This window comes from Indicator indicator, chromosome Z (assembly GCF_027791375.1).
Source record: "Indicator indicator isolate 239-I01 chromosome Z, UM_Iind_1.1, whole genome shotgun sequence".
Taxonomy (NCBI): domain Eukaryota; kingdom Metazoa; phylum Chordata; class Aves; order Piciformes; family Indicatoridae; genus Indicator; species Indicator indicator.
Genome location: NC_072053.1, coordinates 36391481 through 36412029, shown reverse-complemented (window position 1 = coordinate 36412029; position 20549 = coordinate 36391481). Strand labels below are relative to the sequence as shown.

The following is a 20549-nucleotide window of genomic DNA, read 5'->3' as shown; positions in this document are numbered from 1 at the left end:
TTCTGCCCTACCTATGATGGTCATAAATAACACTATAGTGTTGCTAATCTTATATTGTAAGCTGACACAATCATTTTGGCAACCCGTATGGGCAGTTTGTGCCATCCACTCACTGCATAGGGATCTTTTCATGCAGCATCCAAATTTTGGAAATCCTTCTGGAACATCAGAGTTGTATGGTCCATGAGATGAGAGCACTAATTAGAGACTGCAGACACAAGAGGTCAAGTTGAATATATTTTGCATGTCAAAACTTGTTAGTGCTTGTAGTCTTAATGTTGCTTGAAAGTAGAAAACTAAAGTACATCCGGTCAGGCATTTCTCCCTAGCTTTTCATATAAGTGATTAAAAACACCATGGGAAATGGAGGGTGGGGTTGAATGTGGCAGACTCCAATTTACTTCAGTTTAACCAGCTGTTTGCATGGATTGGTGCTTTTGCTGAATGTCAAGAGTGCAAACCAGGAGAGCAACTGTGTTGTGATAAAGGACATAAAATAATAGGGCTATAGAGGCTGATATGAATGGAGGAGGAAATTAGATAGAGGGAGTGAGAGGAAGTGGAGAATTCTTCCTGTTTTGACATGGAAGCTAAGAAGTCAAAAGTTTTTCTTTCAGGTAGCTTGTGCTATCAGGAGTCAGGGTTTAATTTGAAACCTGGGAAGAAAAAAAATAAATTCAGAAATCACACAACGGCAGTGGCAACTTACAGGTAGTGGTTCACAAACTGTAAATATGGGTGAAAACACTTACATGGAAAACTCTTACAAAGGGTGGCTTGTGACTTCTAACAGGGTTTCTATTGTGGACTACAACTCACAGGGTATATGGTAGTTCTTGAACTAGACCTTGATACTTCTGCATGAAATTATTTGGGTGGCTTTGCAAGCAAAAGAGAAGGAACAGGGTCTGCTCTGGGAAATGTGAAACAGAGGAACAGCAGTGTCTTAATGCTTCCAATTATTTTTTCCCCTTTAATTCACAGTTCCTGGATTCGTATGACTACATGTGGCATCAAATTTTCATATGAGTAAAGGAGAGTAAATTTATAGCTCTAGAGCTTGCAATGGAAATCTTAGATAATACAGACTCTAAAGATTCAAAGCAAAAAAGAAAGCAAAAAAGTCCCATTTTCATCATTAAAATTTGTATTTTAAAATCCTTGTGGTTATCCATAATGTGAAACAATACAAGTGTTACACAGAAGATTACAAGAAATCATGATACTATTTCCTGTTCTATGTACCTGGTATGGGTCAGACTTATAAAAGGGTATGTTTTAAGTTAAATGTAGAACCAGCCCACCTTTGTAAGATATGTTTCCAGTTCCCTCTTCCCTGATATGTAACTGCTGCCACACTACTGGATTTTGTTTTAGCAGTTTCTGACCTGGTATTTCCATGTCTGCTCTCAGACTTGGGAACAATAAGAGTGGAAAGTTCCTTTTTGTCAATATGCCTGTGGAGATACCTGATCTAATGAAAGTATTTCAAGTACATAGTCAATATAACACCTTGTCAGTATGCCTGTGGAGATACCTGATCTAATGAAAGTATTTCAAGCACGTAGTCAATATAAGGCTTGCGTCTTTCTTAAAATGCGTCTTCTTGAAACACAAGAAATAAAGCTTAATTTTGCATTGGGTTTTCTATTAAAATGTGGCAGTGGTGTAAATGAAAATTAATCCTCCCATGGACTTTGCAGCATAAAATCTGTGGCTTTCATATTCCAAGCCACAGCAAACTGTTTTGAATGTTCTTTCTTTTGTGGCTTGAAAGAATTAAGAAAATATTCACGTGCTTCCTTTCTAATATGTGTTTTAACTTAATCTCATAACAAGATTGATGGAAGAGAAGCAGCCACTGTGTTGGAGTAGTAGGAACAAATTTGTAGGTGTTTCTGTTTAAAAGCTAAACATTTGATTATTTTTTTTCTGTTCATATTATTTCCTTTTGTCCTAATGTTCTTGTACTTATGTCCATGTTTTCTTCCCTAGAGAGAAATGTAAAGAAAGGATTCAGAGCTCTCTCTAATTAGAATGTTTTTGTTGTTACAATGGCTAATGTGCTTCAGCAGAAGAATATTTCAAGTCAGTTATGTCTGAAACTGGGCTTTGCTGGGTGTACTTTTTTTTAAATTTATTAAGTTCAGAGGCCCTTTACTCAGTTTACTGCATTTGTTGGTAGCTCAATAAATCTGAACCACCTCAGATCAGTTACGAAAATGGGGAATGTTTCTAGAGGTGAAGGAGCATATGCAGGTATGTGAAACAATTGTATTAACTGTGGAAAGACCAGTAAAATCAAGGAAGGAAGAGTGACCAATTCCAGTTTCTCTGCTCAGAAGTAAAGCCATCAAACTGATTCCAGCTCATGCAGTGTTGAAAGTGTGTTGAGCTTGAAGCCTTCAGCTTGAAGTCTGTCAGAATTTCTTTAATTTCTATTTGGAGATACTGTCCTGCCTTTAGTCCTTTTTATAACCAATTTTCTTCTACATTGGAGCTGTGACTTCTCTACCAAGAGAGCCTCAGCAGTATTTCCAACCAGTGTTAGCAGAGGGATAGACTGAATTCAGAACAGTGGAAAAACACTTAGCAGACAGTTTACAAATTAACTGATCTGAGTAGTCATATGCGTTATGGGAGGACTTCTGGTTTTGCTCTTTGAGATAGGCAGCTGGGATACTTTGTTGGTTCCTGCAGTAGCTTTCTTTCTGTGGGGTGCAGCCTGTTTCCTTGTTTTCGGAGTCTTAGGCCTTTTACCTGCATGCTAGTCAGCTGTCTTCTCGTGTGCTGCCAAGGGGGCTGATTTGATGTTCAACAATCTAATAACTTCATCACTGGTGTATCTGCCTAGCTAGTTCTTTAATTGACTCCTACTCTTACAAGTGGCTAAGTGAAGTGACTCAGTAGATTGCCTTGCATAGCAGCTGGAAAAGTATGTGTTTGAGAGACTGGTGAGTTCTATAGGTGTATTTTGTTTCCATCCCAGTGTGGCACGCCATTTACAGGGGAGTGACACAAAGCCACAGCTGATTCATGTTCAACAGTTTGGTTGGGGAAATCGCATGATACTTTGTTTTTCCTGTGGAATAAGTGTTGTTGAGGCATATATAAGGGGGATTCAATCTAACTTGACTTTAAGCTTCAGGTCATCTGGATTAGTAGCAGGACAGAGGAAGCTCACAGAGGTTAACTAACGAACAGCAGTAACTAAGCCAATTCCCTGCTTCCATCTGTGACACACCTGTCCAGTCCCTATACATGCTTCCTGAGATATCCAAGTAGTAGATGAAGTTGTCTGTCATGGGAGACTGCTATTGAGGGGAACAGGGCAGTGTTAAAACACTGCAGTATGAGTACAGTTAAGAACCTCTTACACATAGTAGGGGATAGCTTTCTGTTCCATCTGGAATTCTTGCTTTCTGTAGTCTGAAATTCCCTTGGGTTTCAGGTTGGCTTTTGATGAATGGTAGCCACTTAGACTGAGATCCCTATGGTTGCTAGTCACTGTGGTATGGAATCCAGGTGTCCATCTGAGGCCAGAGTGCCAGTGCAGCACAAACTTTTACATCTCTAATTACAGAAATGTTTTTTTCTAGAGCTCACCGAATGTCAGTTTGGCCTAACTTTCAGTCGGACTTTCTTTGCCCCAGTTTGTCCACACCTAGAACAGATTTCCCATTCTTAGTCCTATATGGACTGTTACTTCCTCCAGTATGAGTTAATGGTTTCTTCTAATTTACTTCTGATTCTAGAGGGCCGTAAGCTCAGGGGCTTTCTGGGAGCCACTTTTGTTATTTAAAGCTTTCTGAGAGCACAAATAAAGGATTCAGGAGTAGGGAAAGTTGAAAGTGTGAGAGCAGTATGCTTACCAACTCTTAACTGTGGAATCAGTGAGACTTGAAGTACATGGTCTTTCATGTGGCTTTTATCTTCTTTTTTTCTCTTTCATTTTTTTTTTTTTTGACTTTTCAGAACAGAACCAAAAATCATTGGTGTACATGCTCTTGCATCTGTATAGGACAAGAAACAGAAAAATCCTTATTGTCTGTGGAAGTGGAAGCAATATTTATATACTTTGAAAAGGTATGTGTTAGAAGATTTTTGTGGTTAAAATTCCAAAAGTCGTCAATGCTCATCTGCATTAAGATTCTTTCTCTCAAGAGCTGTCATTTCCTGCAATTTGCTATAGAAATTTCTCCTAGCTTTCTGTTTTCTCAAGGGGAGAGGTAGCTTGTCCTCGTTCCCAAGATTCAGCCTTTGAAAATAATCATAAGACTGTGTACTTAAAGGAACAATTACAGTTGTTTTCAGTCGAATGGTAAAGCAAGTTTTGTTTTTTCATTGGCATTCAATGGCTGCAAACTTGATCAACCCTTTAATCCGTAATAGAGATACTACACAACAGAGAATACAACTAAGAGTATACAGTATAGCCTGAATAGCAAATAGTAAATATAATGTAGCTAGTCCTGCTGGTGTTTTTTACTACTTTTGATCCATGTATTTTCATGTTCACAGATCTACTGTAATTTTCTGCCACTTAATGCTAACTGGGAAAAAAAAAGCCCAAATCATCTGCTTGAGGAGATTCTATACTAATGTATCCAGTGGCTGTTCCTGCACCAGGAGGTGAAGGAAATAATGGACAACATGGGAAAATTATTTTTTTCCTTTTTGTTTTGGGAGCTGTGTTGCTCTGCGCTGGATTCCTGCTGTCTGTCTTTATTCTCCAGTCATGCCCATCTGGAACCTTCAGTGACTGCAGTGAGGTCCTTAAGGCTGCTGGGCCTGTGCTGGCTATAGCTGGACTGGTTTGTGTTTTACTGGCACGATCAAGGGCCAGACTGTATATAAGACAAAGGCAGCTGCAAAATGAGCAGGTGTACAGCCTTGTTTTCTGTCGTGGGAGCTGCCAGTTTGCCCAGTTTCTCATATTTGGATTCCTGTTCTTAACTAGTGGAATGCTAATTAGCATCCTGGGCATTTGGGTTCCTGGCTGCAGCCCCAGCTGGCACAGCATACAGCTCAACCACACCGACAGTTCTGATGTGGACCTCCAGGGCTGTGGACTCCTGTCACTTCAAATCATGGGACCTTTGATTGTGCTTACTGGGTTGTGTTTCTTCGTGATAGCTCATGTTAAAAAGAAACAAAACTTAAATCTCAATCAAGAATCTTGCGAAAGTGAAGAACATACTCAGAGTCCTGAATCTTTTCAGGTCATAGTAGGTAGGTAAATAATACATGAATTTTACATTTGAGAGTTAGTAGCACTGGTTGTTTTTTTTTTTCCACTAGTGTGTCAGTTTTGGCATGTCAAACTAGCGAAAACAAAAAGTGTTGCTTTGTCTCATATGTTTTCTGTATGGTCAGTTCAGTTACCTTTCTCTCAAAGACAAATCCTCTTCTTTGGCATAAAAAGAAAGATGTGACAGTCTGTCCAAAACAAGTCATGTAAGCCAACACAAATGAATCCAGTCCTGTTTCCTTTCTGAAATGTGTAGCTGACACTGCAGATCACAGGTCTGTTGACTTCTATGACTATATTTAAGATTTATTTTAGCCTTGAGCTCTGACCCCTGAAATAGGAGAATCTGATTCATAAGCAGTGTATTTTTTTTAGCCATGACCAAATCTTCTATCTACCAGAGATGTGAATTCAAGATGCTTCTGTTAATTGCACAGCATTTGAGCAAATGTGGTGTGTTAGCACAGAATACTTCTATGCATATGGCACAGCTTTTAACACCCAATGAATACATCCTATGCAAAGGTAATTTTTTAGTTCTCAGAAAGGGTTAACGAGTAAATTAGAGTATTGCTTGGCTATCCTGACTGACTGGACTGGAAGTTCATTATGCAGAACTTTTTTCTTCTGCTTGTCAAACCAGTGTACAGACCTGTAACCTGGTGACCCTCAGAAAGTGTGAGGGTTTAAAGTGAGTTTTCCAGCCACTGCGATAAATCAAAGGATTGTAGAAAGGAATTCAGATTGTCCTTAAAGGTGAGAAGGCAAAATTAGTGGATTTCTTTTATGCTTCCATCAGGAAAAGTAAAACTGAAAGAATAAAGTCTGATGTCTTGTTGGCATAGTCACATTCTGGAAGAATGGTGACTCAGCTAGAAAACACCTCCCAGCTTACTCAGTGGTTTTTGTACTCCATGTCTTGTTCCTGCATGCAAATTATGAGGGGGGAAAAAGGTGTCAGGCAGCTGTAAATTTTTTATGTAAATCGTGCAAGCTCAGTGAGTGATACAAACTTTCTGTTTAAATAAATAAGTAAAAAATTGAAACTCCTGAATTATGAAGTCGGCAAATACGCTGCACAGCATGTTTAATAGTAAATTATGTATCAGTACTGCTGTGGTACTACTGATGTGTCTTCAGCTACAAGTAATTTAGTAGGAAAACTGTCAAGGACCACAAAGTCAATCATGATCCGTTAATGACTTGAGTACTTTTGATATAACACTGTTATGTGTGGATATATGGATGTGGAGGAACTTAAAGCACCCTGTTAGATAGGAGGTAAGATGTGAGGAAAACCAAGTACTTGCCTTCCCATAAAAAGTGAGCCAACAATAACTCTGTTCTTCACACTTCCAGTTTCTGAAGACAGCCAACAACCAGAGGTTTCTATAGCTTAGCTAGAAAGAATGTTTCTCTTCCCCAGCTGTACTGAAATCTTCCCTTTGTGAATATGCTGCATCTTTTTATTTGGGGATAAATTTGCACTTCCAATGTACTTTAGCAGCCCAGAATATAACAGTTCTGTGTGTGGGATCATTGCTCTTTATCTTAAAAGGTAGACAAGTACAAATACAGCTGTTCCAAAGGCAGGAAATCTAAGATACAGATAGAATAAACAGTGGTGCTCAGTTTTTCAGACGTAATAATTGGCATTTTTTCCCTAGGCGATGCTGTAATGGTATTCCCACCTCCACCACCTCCTTATTTTGCTGACCCTGTGTCACCAACTGTGACACATTGTCTTGTGTCAAGTGGTTTGCCTACAAGTGAAAGTCCTCCACCATACCACTCTATCTTCAGTGATGGGTAAGAGTGTTTTCTTCTCCATCTTTGTAAATCTGAGGTGTTTCTTAATCATATTCTTAAATAGTCACTGTGGATAACTCTACCAGGTAGTGCAAATTTTTCTAGTACGTCACTCAACTTATTTCAGATACCTTTACTTGAAATGGTGCTAAAATACCTTAGTGAAAAGGGGGAATCACAAACCATAGAGAGTCATTCCTGAGGATTAAATTCTGACTGAAAAGAACTTCCAAAGTGAACACAAAACCTTAAGTCTCCAGCCTTATCTAAATATGCTTAGATTAGATTTCTTCCACAGATTGTCCAAGAGAAGATGACCCAGACCACAGTGCCCCAGTAGCGGGATATCCAAACTGTCAGATTTTAGGAAACCTCTATAGACCCAATGCAGGGAGCACTGCATGACACCTATCCACAAGCCCTCTGACCCTTCAGAGGTCACTTCTGTGTGTTGTTCACCTTGTAACCCTTACTGCCTTGAAGTGAGACCTGCTGTACTGGTCTGTTTTGTTTGTGCAGTAGCACTGTTTTGAGATGAAAGGATGTTTTGTTGTTGCAGGAAGCTTGAGAGAGCTTACAAGAAGGGTTGCAATGCAAACTTAATCTGAAGATGTTACACTTTACCCATGCAGCCACTTTTCCACACATTGAGTACAGCTGATTTGTTAGATGCTGCCACTGTCACGCTCAGGAAGCACCACAAGAACTTGGCAGGGTTATTTATCTATCCTTTATGGATTAACACCAATGGGCTGCTAACTTGAGAGTGGAAGAGGTCACTGCAAGGGCCACATACCAAGAGCCAGAACTAGATTCGGTCAGGGGAATTAGATGCCACAAGCGCAGAACTTCTCAGGCCCTTAATGATCCAGAATTGACTTGGCTTGGTTTTGATCTGCCAGTCAGTAGGTGGTGTGTGACTCTGTCATTGAATAACACTTTACAAGACTCTACCTGCAGCATCCTAAGCACTGTCTCTGCGGCAAGAGGCCCAGCCTGCCTGGCTGTGTCAAATTGTATCAGTTGTTGGGCCATTGCTTTGAAAGCTTTCCACTATACTCCAAACTGTTCAAGTGCATTCCATGGCCAGCTGTACCAGCTATGTGCCTGATGTTGGTGGTTCTTCAAAACTAGTGCTTACCTTTCTTTTGAAGCAAGCAAGCGTGAACTCTCTGCCTGCTCAAAGACCTAAATGCCACAGGAGGGGGATACTTGTGGTAATAATGGTGCTTATTCATGTTACCATGTTGTGTGCAGCCACATGCAGTTATCCCTTGAAGTGTACCTGGTGGATTCTTGAAGCTTAGCCCTAGTGCACAAGGCATTCTTATCTAGTAACTACCATCACAACTCCTCATATTATCTTCCATTTCCTAGTGCCCTCCTCCAAACATTTTCTTTGTTGGAAGCATCAGATGTCTCCATCTGTTGCTGTTACAAGCCAGACTGTCTTGCCTTTTCTCAGAATTGCTTTGGGGTTTTTTAATGTAACGTAAAATAAACAGCTTTGTCAAAAAAACCTACTCATTCTCTGTTGCTACCAGTGCAACACTATAGTGCACAGTACGACTGGTACCCCAACAAAAAAAAAAAAATCATGTACAGACCACCTAGGGAAGGAGACACTCAGTGTTTGCTTCCCACTGACTTAGTTCAGCTTGAGGTTAATGACTTGCACTGATGGGTGCAATGCCTAAAACCCTAGATACACCTGTAATTAATGCAGTCTGCTGGCTTTTGACTTAGCTGCTTTCAGAGAGAGTACTTTTTGTACAAAGCTTATCAGAATCTCTTCTTTTAGTCAGTGCTCTAAACACCTGCCTGTTCAGGATGACAAGGGCAGTTGCAGGGATGAGAAGATGTCAGGGCTGATCAAGCAAAAGTGCTTTCCAAGAGAGCAGTGGCTCTCATGACAGGCACAAATTGTTGTGTGAAGAAACATGTTATTTTATGAACTATAAAAGTCTTTGCCTGTTCTCAGTGTGCAAGTGAAACATACCAGCTCTCAGAGCTATACTACTGTAAAAAAAGGACATCCAGAGCATGCAGGACTGAAAAAACCTCCTGCTGCTGAAAGAAGGTGTTTATGTGAAGTCTCTCTGTTCTTACTGGGCTGAGTGAAGGTGTCCACAGCTGTAAGGTGTTTCATACCAGCTGGGCACCATGCTGAGCCAATCTGTGCTACAACTCCAGCATGTAATATAACTCTCTTCTGACATGTACATCCCAGATGTACATACAAAGCAAATGAATGGAATGGAGAATGCAATGGAGAAATTACTTGCCCCACGTGTAAACCTGGACCTTTGGTATCCCTTATAAAGCCAGTTCAGATATGGTTCAAGGGCACCATCAAAAAACATTTAAGTTTAAAAACATTTGAAAGACCAGGCAGGAATGGGTAATTGGGAAAAATACAGGAACATACATGTTCTGCTGTAGCCTTGCAAGCAGGGGAGAGACAGAGTGACTCTTGTACCTCCTGTCTGTAAAAGTACAGTGCACAAAACTGGGGGGGTATAAGTCCTCTCTACCCTGTAATTTCAGGCCCTGGTTTCAGATGTGGGCTGCCTGCCCATGTCTTCAGTAAAATGTGTAGATTATCAAAGAGATAGAACACAAGCAGCACATCCTGCACTAAAAAAGGGAAAACAAGAGAAGTAGGGAAGTGGCAAAAAGCTTTCCCTGCTGGTGTATATACCAAATGACTGCTCTTTCCTTCACCCAGTCTACAAAATCCCCTGCCGCTGAATCAATTGCTTTAACCCACAGATGTCCAGTTGTGGTGATCCGAATTTTCTGTGTGATCCCATCAATTCAGTCATTGTTGATTCCCTGTCTGGACTTCTCTGCCTCATGAACCTATGTACACAAAGAGGCAGTTGGTAGCCCAGCTTCTTGGGGCAGTTTCTAGCGGACTGAACAAAACACCTGAACGTTGGGTGCAGAAACTCTGACCTGTTTTCATTCTGTGGCTGGGAGTGCTCTAGCTGTTGCTTTTCCACACTCCCCAGAGAGTGGGAGTTAACCTCTGTGAGTTAATAGCACTTTCAGGTATTTCACTCAATTACTCTCTCCCATGGCTTAGCACATGGTAGCAGCTGTGACATCTTGACTAGTGTAAATTCATTCCCAAGCCCTTTCATGGAGGAGAAGCAGTGGCCTTGTTCCTCCCAACATAATGCTGTGGTTGAAAATCCCCAAGCTGGAAGGGAATACCAATTTCATACACAGGTGGGTACTGAACAAATGTGAATTGCATCTTCAGCTCACTGCTGTATGTTCTGTGAGCAAGTGCTGTGGTGGAGGCTGTGCTGGGTGGGAAGGTTTGTAGAATGCTGAGTCATTTTTTGATCCCAGAAATGATGGGGTAGGACTTTAGCATTTGCCATGTTGTAAATTCCCTGTCTTTTGAATGCACATGCTCACACACCACTAACAGTGCTGAAGATGAGGTGACTATGCTCCATACTCCTGCTTCTCGTGCAATACACAAAGGCAAGAGTCAGCTCTGGGAGTAAGTAATGAGGACCAAGGTGTTGTTCTCTTTCCTTGTGAAGAAGCTGAAGCAATGTACTGAGGGCAAACTTCAGGACAAGATAAGCAGAGTACCAGAACCATGCGGATGCAATTAAGTGGGATCTAGTTAATGATGGTCAGAGGAGTAAAGTGAATATTTAGCTGTCTTCTTTTATTGTTACTGGGAACTTAGCAGTCTGGCCATGTCCATTTGCTTCTGTTTCTCCAGCTCTGAGTGGAAGTACTACTATTCCATGTCTGTCATGGTGTGCTGGAAAGCTTAACAAAAGTTTCAAGTTGCCTTTTAGGTAAGATCCTAAATGGCTAAGGATTGTGATTTTTTTCGTGAGGCAATTCTAAGTCTAGGGGAAGGGGACAGTGTGTATGTGATAGACTTTACAAAAGGAAAGATAACATTAGGAGCTAAGGATCAGAAGATTTAATAAGATTGTGGAACAGCTCTGCCAGAAGCAGCTAACACCCATAAGCCAGACTCTGACAAGTGATGTGAAAGGTTAGAAGGGAGCTGTTTTGTGCTTCCCCTCTGAAGTAACAGAATTTTTGTGTGAGTCATCATGTACTCTACAGAATTAAATCCTAGTGCTTATGCAAGTTCTTTGCTTCAGGGATTTTTTTAGGCAGTGTGTGCATACATGTGTGTAAGTCAAGTGTAATTTCACTCACTGTAAAGGAATAAATTATGCTAATATGGAGTTTTGTGTTTTATAGAGCACTGCTTGCGGACGATGAAAGGACAGTTGCTGTTAGAGACTATGAAACCATATATACAATTTCTGGAAGCAGCTCACCTTCAGACATTTTTCCAATGCTATACCTTTCCTCTGAATCACCTCCAAAATACGAAGAAAAAGCATCAATAAAAAATAATGAATGTTCTTCATCTTCTTCACGTATTTCCCTAGCCACATCTGACACCAGCTCATAGAGGATTTCATTTTTAAATTAATTTCTACACTCAGATTTACAATTTTTGACTTTATTTACATTTTGTAATAAAAGCAATAATGTTGGCTGTGTCTAATTTTTCCTCAAAAAGCATAAATGATGAGTTTGGGTTTCAATAAATATTAGTGCTTGGCTTTTGAGCAAGTAGTTGAAAGGATGAATCCGTTCACTGCAAGAATGTTAAATGCCCATCTTGTTCTGTTACAGCTTCGGTTTCTATTTTTAATTGTTCTTCATACAATGGAGGCAACTTTTTTGTTACTTTAATTAAATCTGTTTGGAGCTTCAAAAAAGACATAATTAAGAAGTGTTCTTATTTCTATTTTTGTATGACTTCTGTGGAAAATACTTATTTGCAGAGCTTTGTATATACTCTGAAAGCATCAAAAACAAGGGTGTTTAAGAACGGGGCCAAATATGTTTAATGGAGAACTTAAATGGTTACTTTTTGGTCTGCCTGGTAACAAACACTCGTAGCTTAATTTAGACTCTCTCTGGTCCTTATATAAGTCTAATGCCTATGAAAATCAGTTTTAGTCAGCAGTTAAGGCAACACTGAGTATAGGTAGAAGGCTCACAGTTTGGCTGTGGTAATGACTGATGTCAGGGGCATTCTGCTGTGGTTGCATATCGTGATTGATGGTTTGTAGGGGCGCTTGTTTGTGAGAGCGATCACCACTCAGAAAGGCTATCTTCCAGGTGCAGATGTCACTTATCAGTAAATGCAAGAGAGGCAGTTTCATGGAAATGCATGCAACAGAAGTTTTTTAACTGAGCAGCAGCACTTCACGGGCCATTTAGAAATGTAGCCTTCTTAGCTCCTGTATCCCTGTGCAGCCCCCAGGGTAGTGGTAGCTGTCCACCTTCAGGATGGAGTGACAACAGGTTCTAGTGAATGTTTGCTCCTATTCCTGAACTAAAGGATTTGCTTGGAGTAGGAAAGGATAATTAGCAGGGGCTGTCTCGCCCGTCACCTTTGGTGCTCCATGACTTGCTCTGGAACCTGTTGGAGGAAAACTGATTCTGTACCCAGAAACAGAAGGTTGCAGAGCAACTGTTTGGGCTTGATTCAGCATGGTGAACTTACTAGCATTAAAACATGCAAGCACCATCTCTGTCATGTTTATCTAAGTCTCTGAACACCTGCATGCTCTGGGACCTTAGCTACACCTCAGCTTGTCTTATGCCAGGGTGAATTTCAGCAAACCTGGCTGTAACAGAATGCCAAGCTTTGAATTAAGCACTGAAGTTCCCTTCTGTGTCTAGGGAAAGGAGATTGTCTCACATCATTTTCCTAAGAACATGCTTCTCACCTGCCAGCATTCTTTAGAGAGATTTTGGTCATTTATTTCCACCTCTGTGCTGTTCCCCAGTCATGGTAGAGCAGCTCTTTGTGGAGGCACACAAACCAGCTGGTGAGGGAGGTATGTCTTGCCAGCAGCAGATCTAGGGGGCTTACGCATGCAGAGTAATGAGCAAACACAGCACAGAGAGGGATTTACTATGTGGGAGCCGATTAAACCGGCTTGACTTGGCCATAGGAAATGTCTGTATGAAGAACAGGGCTCCACAAAAGCCAGCAGGCATTTCATACTCTTTTTCTCTTTTTTTCCCTAGTGAGTTTTTCCAGGGTACTCTTCCTTGAATACATTCTGTAATCCAAGCTAGGATTTACCATCTTCTTGGATTTTTTTTTTTAAGATTTAGTTTTTAGTGTGATTTTTAACAGTAGTGCCCACTGGCGTGCATGATTTGTGCATACAAAGCCTTGCATGTGTCAAAGGAGCTTCACTCCATCTGGATTTGTTAGGCAATTGTACAAGTACAGAGGCTGGTATATTTTCTACTAAGGGGTCCCAAGCAAACAAAGGCCCATGTTGAACAACTTCTATTGTTATACTTTAAAATGAACTGAAAAGATTAGACATCAAAAAAGCATTTACTCTAAACAAATCTTGAAATATGTCACCGTCCTTTAAAAAAAGAAATAAAATATCATCATGTCTGAGTGCTGTCCATAAAGGTATTAACCTTTTGAGCTGCCTGCAATTTGCTCAAACAATTGTTCCCAAGATGTACCCAAGAGACCAGGCAAACGAAGTAAAATATGTTGACTCTGAGCTGAGTCCTCTGGAACTGATACATGACTACCTTTTTCTTCAAGGTTATGTTTTGATCTTTTACTACATTGTCTCTGGTGTGGATCATTTTATTTCTCAAAAAGCAGTCTTGACAGAAAGCATGCTCCAGAAGGATGCTGACCTGACACTGTGGTATTAGCACCCGAATTTCCTGGGAAGAGCAGGTGTTACTTAGCTCTGAAAATGAGGATTGAAAACATAATTTCTCTTTATATAATTTTGAGAAAATACTTAGGAAATAGTTCAATACACATCTGTGTTAGCGTCTTCTATTTTTAACTTGGAGAATCATTCCTTGAAAACTCAGTAGATGTGCTGGGTGTACCTCCACAACCTGTTTACCACTCAGAGAGCTAATACAACCAGGGCAACAGTACTTGCTTACTGCGTTGTAAAAATCTGTTTCAGCAAGGCCAGCAGATCCTGCTGCCATCACCAAAGGCTACCATTGTGTGAACAACATTAGTGGAAGGAATTTTTCATGTGGTGAGTAGGGATGAAATAGAAAGGAAGCAACACCTTGTAAAACTATAAAAGTAGCTTAAAATAATACAGAATAGCATTTTTATTGAGGAAGTGAGATACTTTAGTGTCACACTAATGGTGCTATAACCCCCTTTTTGCCTTAAGGTTAGCTTTAGTTCTTGACACACAAATGCTAGGGAGCAAATCAAGTTGGTTACTGATTCACGCTTAGTTAAACAGGCAAAGTGGGAGGTAAGGATTACTCATCCTCTGAAGTTAAGGTCTCCCTTGTTGGTTGTACTAACTGCTCTGCTTCTAACTGTAACTCCACAATCATTTGGAAATGGGAAAGATTCATGAAAAAATAATGTCCCTCTTCTAGGAAAAGTCTTTATTCCTACCTGACCAGCAGCTAAAAAAACCCTATAGAAATCTAATTAATCTGTAAAAAATGAGATTGCACAGATCTCTGCAACAATGCTTCATTAAAACAGCAGCACTCACTGGATCCCACCCACCCCATCCTTGCCCTTTGTGGTTGGTAGTGCTGTATCCATCTACACCTCTCCCACCCTGCCTCTTCAGAGTCATGGCTAGTAGGGCATTTCTGTGTCCATGCAGCTGTTTTTGTCAGTATCTCCACATTTCTGCAGTGAATGTTTTTGCCTTCATCTGTGCACTTGCATCTATCACACATGCACATATCTGAATAATTAGGTATGGAAATACCTTCGATTTGGTTGCACCTGCTGCCAAGACAGCATTCCCCTGGGAGAATATAAAACCACTTTGCAGGTAGATGCAGTTGCAGGCAGCTGGCTGAACCCACTCCTCGAAGCTCATTTAAGCATTGAGGATGGCAGTGCAGCAGTACTAGATGGCCCAAGGGTGTGGGCCCAATGCCCACTCATGGGTGGTTCTTCAGGTACTGCTCTTCACACATAATTTGTGTTGTCCATTAAAGACTGCACTTAGAGTTGCCTTCCTCCAGGGAAAAAATAGTCTTTCTTAACTTCCCTACAACTGAATGTTTTGTTATGGAGTGATATGTTGTACCTGCTCTTCAAAGCAAACCAGTGTGCAATACCATGCACAGATACAATTTTCACAGAATCACAGAGCGTTAAGGGCTGGAAGGAACCTCAAAAGATGATCTAGTCCAACCCCCTGCCAGAGCAGGATCACCTATACCAGCTCACACAGGAACACATCTGTTTCTGATGCATTTTCTCTTATACAACTTCTTTTGCATGTTCTCTGACTAAGTCCATGACTGTGTTACAGGCATGTAAGAAAATAAAACCTCAATAAAACAGGTTGGTAATGTAACCAACTATGTAAAAATTAATAGCAGAAGGAGAGAGAAAAGGATTAAGTGAAAGCTTGTCAATGCTTCTAGATGACTCTTGAAACTGGTTAGAGAATGGAGGAGATGCAGGGCATTACAGAAAACCTGCTTCCAGCAGCAAGTCTGCATTGGTGACAGAAGATTGTGCAAAGCAACAGAAGGCAAAGCAGTGCTTGTGTTCAGGCGTAAGGTCCCTAAAGCAGGTGGGAACAAACCTTAGTGAGATCTGAAAATGTCACCAATTCTAAAAACCTCACTCTGATCAGTTCCTCAGATTTCACAGAAATCTTTTCATTTGTTTAGGAGCAATTCCAGTTTAAAGGGATGCATTTAGTAAATCAGCATCTTTAAGTGAGTTCCTATAACATAGAAAGGCATAGGATAGCACTGACCTTAAAAAATGAGTGTGATCCAGTAATCTCTTAAGACATTGACAGCTGCCTGAATGCAGTATTACTTCTGTCTGGGGAAATAAAGACAGAAGTATGGGAAAGCTTAGAGGAAATTTTGTCTTACAAAGAGGAGACAGTTTAGAGGGGAAAGTATAATTTTAATTTAGATTCTACTGCACCAAACAAAAAATGTTTTCCATTCCATTTTCAAAGTTCAAGTGACAAGTATCTTGGAATAAACCACTTGTATTCATCAGCTCTGCTCTGCACTTGCTCAACAACCATGAAGTCATGTCCTAGGTCAGGGTCAAAGAGCATCAGTCATGGGATGATGCAATACCTGATGGAAAACTTTGATTCTGGCCAACATCTAAGGACCACTGCATAGGACCAAGTATGTGCTCCAGCACCCTACTTTTGCAAATAGCAGTTGCAAAGTTCTTGAAAGAATGAGAGGAGAAAGGTGCTTCTACATCTGTGTACACCACTAGCTGGGCAGCTACTATGATATAATGCTGTTTTTAAAAGGATGTTGGAAAGTCTGGAAGATTCAGCAAAGTAACAAGCATGATTTGTGTTATAGAAAAACCTAACTTGCAGAGAGCATTGATGAAAGTTCATTCCATTAAGTCTGCCAAATACAAGGTTAACCATGACATAGGTTTTGGCTATAATTGCCAATACAAGAACAGCTTATCTAGTATTTCAGCACTTTCGCATTTAGTTGTCATCATATGAAACCACTGCATTGCAAGTACTCTAACACTTATTCAAGTACTGCAGAGTCCTGACCAGACTTGGTGATGGAAGAAGGGGTGGTCGTAAGTGTATTTGTCAGGAAAATTGTTGGCACCCTAAGTAATAGAAAAGGCATAATACTGACTTTGGAAACTTCCCATAAAATGTTTAAAGGAGTCCAGCACTAATATTCCTCAAAGTCAACCTCTTAACAAATGAGAAACACACATTGGCAACTGCATTCAGCATCAGTTCTGAAAGCACCAAATTTGGTGAGCAGCCCCTTTCAGAAATGAACTCTTCACAAAGTCCCCTTTACTGATTTTGAAGAAGCAATCTGAAAGGTGAGATTTATAGTTCTATAACTGAGTTTATTTTATGTATTTCAGGATAAGCTTGCTTCCCCAGAGCTGCCGATAGCAGGAAATAGCATTCTACATTCTGTCACTTGAGAGTGGTTTCCGAACTGTGCATACTCCCCTGCCATGATAGTCAAAATGGGTCAAGTAGTTGGGAAATTTTTCTCCCTAAGGAATTATATAAATTATACCAGAACCATCTGTCAACAATTACTTTAGTCTCAAACTGTTAGGAAACAGAAAATTGCAAGATTCAGTTAATCTGTCTGTTTAATATATGGGAGATAGGTTCAACTAAACAGTTCATTGAGGTGTAAAAAAAAAAAAAAACCACCACATTCTAGATACTTGCAAGTACAGGATAACATTTTTAACCAGAGATTTACAAGGCATTCTTTCTTATTCCTGCAGTGCTGCACGTTTTAGGGTAAGTGGGCTTTATTCAGTATAAGCTTTAAGGAAAGGGTGGAATTCCCACAACAAAAAAATGTCCACAATTAAGGGGAAATTACAGAGCAATTATATTGCCTTCAAACAGCTGGAAAGCTTTGGCTGGCTGGAAATAACTTTTCTCCTGCAACCAGCAGCTCTCCCAGACTGTTCAGTACTCACTACCCTGTTGCCATTTACCCTGCCACCCACCCAGCCAACCAATCCCTTTAGCAAAATCTCAGAAAACCTACTCTGCTATTTTTAAACCACAGAAATTATGGACTGCAGAACAAGCTGCAACAGAGGTCCAGATGTGGCCACAAATGTCGTGCTTGAGAGCACGGCAAAGTATACCCAGCAATGCCTATGCATTTTCCTGCATATCTGTCTTGCTGGAGTGGTCGCTCAAGGAGAGCAAGAGTTGCCTCATTGCCGTTGACTGAATGTATGCTCTCCGTATGTTGGACACATCAGCTGGCAGGGAGCCTAAGAAGAGCTGTGGTGGCTACAGCTTCTTCCTTTCCCATCTGGCATGGGCAGAGTGAGGAAGTATCAGTGGGTGCCAAATTAAAGAGGATAAACAAAGAGATAAGCAGCCTCGCAAGTGTGAAGCCATTTCGGAAGTGATGGTAGCAATTCAAAAAGTCTTTAGTGACTGCTTCAGGCTTCACTTCCCAGACCTTTATTATTCTAAGCAAAGTTTATTCTTTCCCATGATAGACTCTGTTAACCATACACACACAAAGTTCCTGTATAACTAACTTGAACCTTCGACTTTAAAAGCTCTGCTGAGTCCCTTACGAGCCCCCTTTTCTCTTGAAGCAGAAGATACATTAGGCTCAGTAATGGAGCAGAACAACAACGTAGAAGATTTCTCCTTGAATGTCTTTTCTGTCACTCCTTATCAGCCAAACAGATCTGATGTCCTGGTGTCAGATGGGGATAAAGCCGGCGCCACTTTGCTCTTCTCAGGTGTGTTTTTGGGACTGGTGGGAATCACTTTCACCGTGATGGGATGGATAAAATACGATGGCATTACACACCTGGAGTGGACTCAGTTACTAGGGCCTATTCTGCTGTCTGTTGGGGTGACTTTTATTCTGATTGCTGTTTGTAAATTTAACATGCTTACATGCAAGCCCTGTAAAGAAAGAGAGGAAAATATGTCAGAACTCGACCAGACTGCAAGTGGTCAGTCCTTTGTCTTCACCGGCATTAATCAGCCTATAACTTTTCATGGTGCCACAGTGGTACAGTACATCCCTCCACCATACCCAGCCCAAGAAGGCATTGCTGTAAGTCCTGGTTACCTTCATCCAGTGCTCAGCTGCTGCAGTGCTCTTTCCTCCAGCATCTCACCAATTCCCACACCAGGCTCTGCTCACTTCTGCCCTGCCTACTCCCTGGACAACCCAGCTTTTACCGGAGATGAGAACTACATGACTTATTATCCTGCAGAGAATACCAGGAACCAGAGGTACAGCTTCTGAAATACTTAGTGTTTTTTACACAGGCTGCTGAGTATTTGAAACCATGTATAGTTTCAAAGGAAACAGAAGCTACTCCAGGGTGTTATCCTTCTTCAGACTTCTTTTTACCCCCCTTAGGAGTATTTATTAACTAAAGACTATGGAGACATATATTTTCTGGAAAGCATTTTTATCCAAATTAAATTCACTTATGGATCTCTTTCAATTCTCACTCTACTAAATCTCTTATTGCTTTAAAAAATACTAGTATATATGCTCCTGCCCATGTTTTATTTTTATGATTATCTTACTACCTTTAGATGTTTGGCCAGAAAGTTATACGGATAGCCAGAGGCTTCCACTCAGACACAACCACAACATACAAGTCAGCACACAAACAGCATTTTTACAACAATGAAGAATGATTTTTTATACCAGATCCTCTCCCTCCTGATTATGTCTGGTCACAACACACTCCTCTCCCACTGTAACAACCTTCCAGTCCTTACTCCTTTCCTAGTTGTAGGGCACAAACAAAATTGCTGATATTACAAAGCACTACGCAACTGATTTAATCAGACACAAAATAATTTCATATAGTTCTTTCCTCTATGGAAAGACGTTCTAATAATAGGAATTACTCAGAATTACATCCTCCTTAGAACACAAGTCACTTCTAGTTAATTTATCAAAGTCTATGAAAACCTGCTGACAAACCCCGGCATCCTGAGAAACACGTGACTGGCATAGGGAGCGTGAAAACAAAGGTCACTTCCTGACACATATAATTCACAAAAAGAACACTGTGAACTGTTAAATCAAAGTAAAACTTCATCTTGTAGCGTTTTCTCAAGAAGTCAGAATGTGCTTTGCCAAAATGAGACTGACAGGATACAGCACTGAGGTTACTTACATGCTTGCATTTGCTAAATTCTTTTTGCACCTGCTCCTCTTCCTGTTTCCAGGTCAGAGAACAGTCCTGATGAACCAGAAGAGCTGCTGGAAGACTGCAGCTGTAATGACTTGTCACCTCCACCTTATGAGGAAATATACCCACTGTCTTCCTAGAATGACCATGGACAACAGATGACAATTCTAAGAGACACTAGCTTTTTAATCTCCAAGATACACAGTTCACTATCACTGAAGATATTTAACCAATCCCTTCTTTTTCTCCCTCGAAATTCATTAGCCATTTGCTATGCAGTTTAACAAAAAAGCTATTAATTATTTAATAGCAAAACTATTTATGGCCGAGCTATTAAGCTCAGGGATCTAAATCCCTATCAAGAAACCTGATTTTTCAGACCTGATTTTTCAGACCAGTGTATATTGTGAATGCATAAGATGCCGTGGAAGGTCATTTCTCCTGCACATTCAGCATCATCAGAGAACACTTTATCTGTTCTTGACATATTTTCCATTTCCTTGGGAGATTTAAAAGGTGCTGACATGTCTGATCCATGGAAGTGCCTCTAATGTCTTATTTGTGTCCTATTTCTTAGACTAACTCAGCCAGAAGTAAGTCCAGTATATAGATTAGACTTCCCTTGCCTGTTTCACATGTACAGCTGAGGCCTGTAACCATGTTGGAGCACTCTGCTTGAGCCAGAGCATCCCAGAACAGAAAAAATACAGTGACCTCTGCCCATTTTTACAC

General features: G+C 40.6%; 2 protein-coding genes across 2 annotated transcripts; both read left to right on the top strand.

The window, feature by feature from the left end:
* The first annotated feature begins 4601 nt into the window (after positions 1 to 4601).
* Positions 4602 to 11525, top strand: TMEM171 (transmembrane protein 171). Its single transcript, XM_054398106.1, has 3 exons — positions 4602 to 5232; positions 6919 to 7060; positions 11309 to 11525. Exons 1-3 carry the CDS (start codon positions 4602 to 4604, stop codon positions 11523 to 11525), a joined length of 990 nt encoding a protein of 329 aa, XP_054254081.1.
* Positions 11526 to 18265: 6740 nt separating this feature from the next.
* Positions 18266 to 19957, top strand: TMEM174 (transmembrane protein 174). Its single transcript, XM_054398217.1, has 2 exons — positions 18266 to 18897; positions 19855 to 19957. The coding sequence occupies exons 1-2, from the start codon at positions 18266 to 18268 to the stop codon at positions 19955 to 19957; spliced, it is 735 nt and encodes a 244-aa protein (XP_054254192.1).
* Positions 19958 to 20549: the final 592 nt, after the last annotated feature.

Bases quoted from the DNA above. Each gene is read 5' to 3' on its own strand.
- TMEM171 (XM_054398106.1), top strand. From the start codon at position 4,602: ATGTATCCAGTGGCTGTTCCTGCACCAGGAGGTGAAGGAAATAATGGA. The intron at 5,233-6,918 runs GTAGGTAAATAA...TTTTTTCCCTAG, and splicing joins ATCTTTTCAGGTCATAGTAG to GCGATGCTGTAATGGTATTC. The intron at 7,061-11,308 runs GTAAGAGTGTTT...TGTGTTTTATAG, and splicing joins CACTCTATCTTCAGTGATGG to AGCACTGCTTGCGGACGATG.
- TMEM174 (XM_054398217.1), top strand. From the start codon at position 18,266: ATGGAGCAGAACAACAACGTAGAAGATTTCTCCTTGAATGTCTTTTCT. The intron at 18,898-19,854 runs GTACAGCTTCTG...TCCTGTTTCCAG, and splicing joins GAGAATACCAGGAACCAGAG to GTCAGAGAACAGTCCTGATG.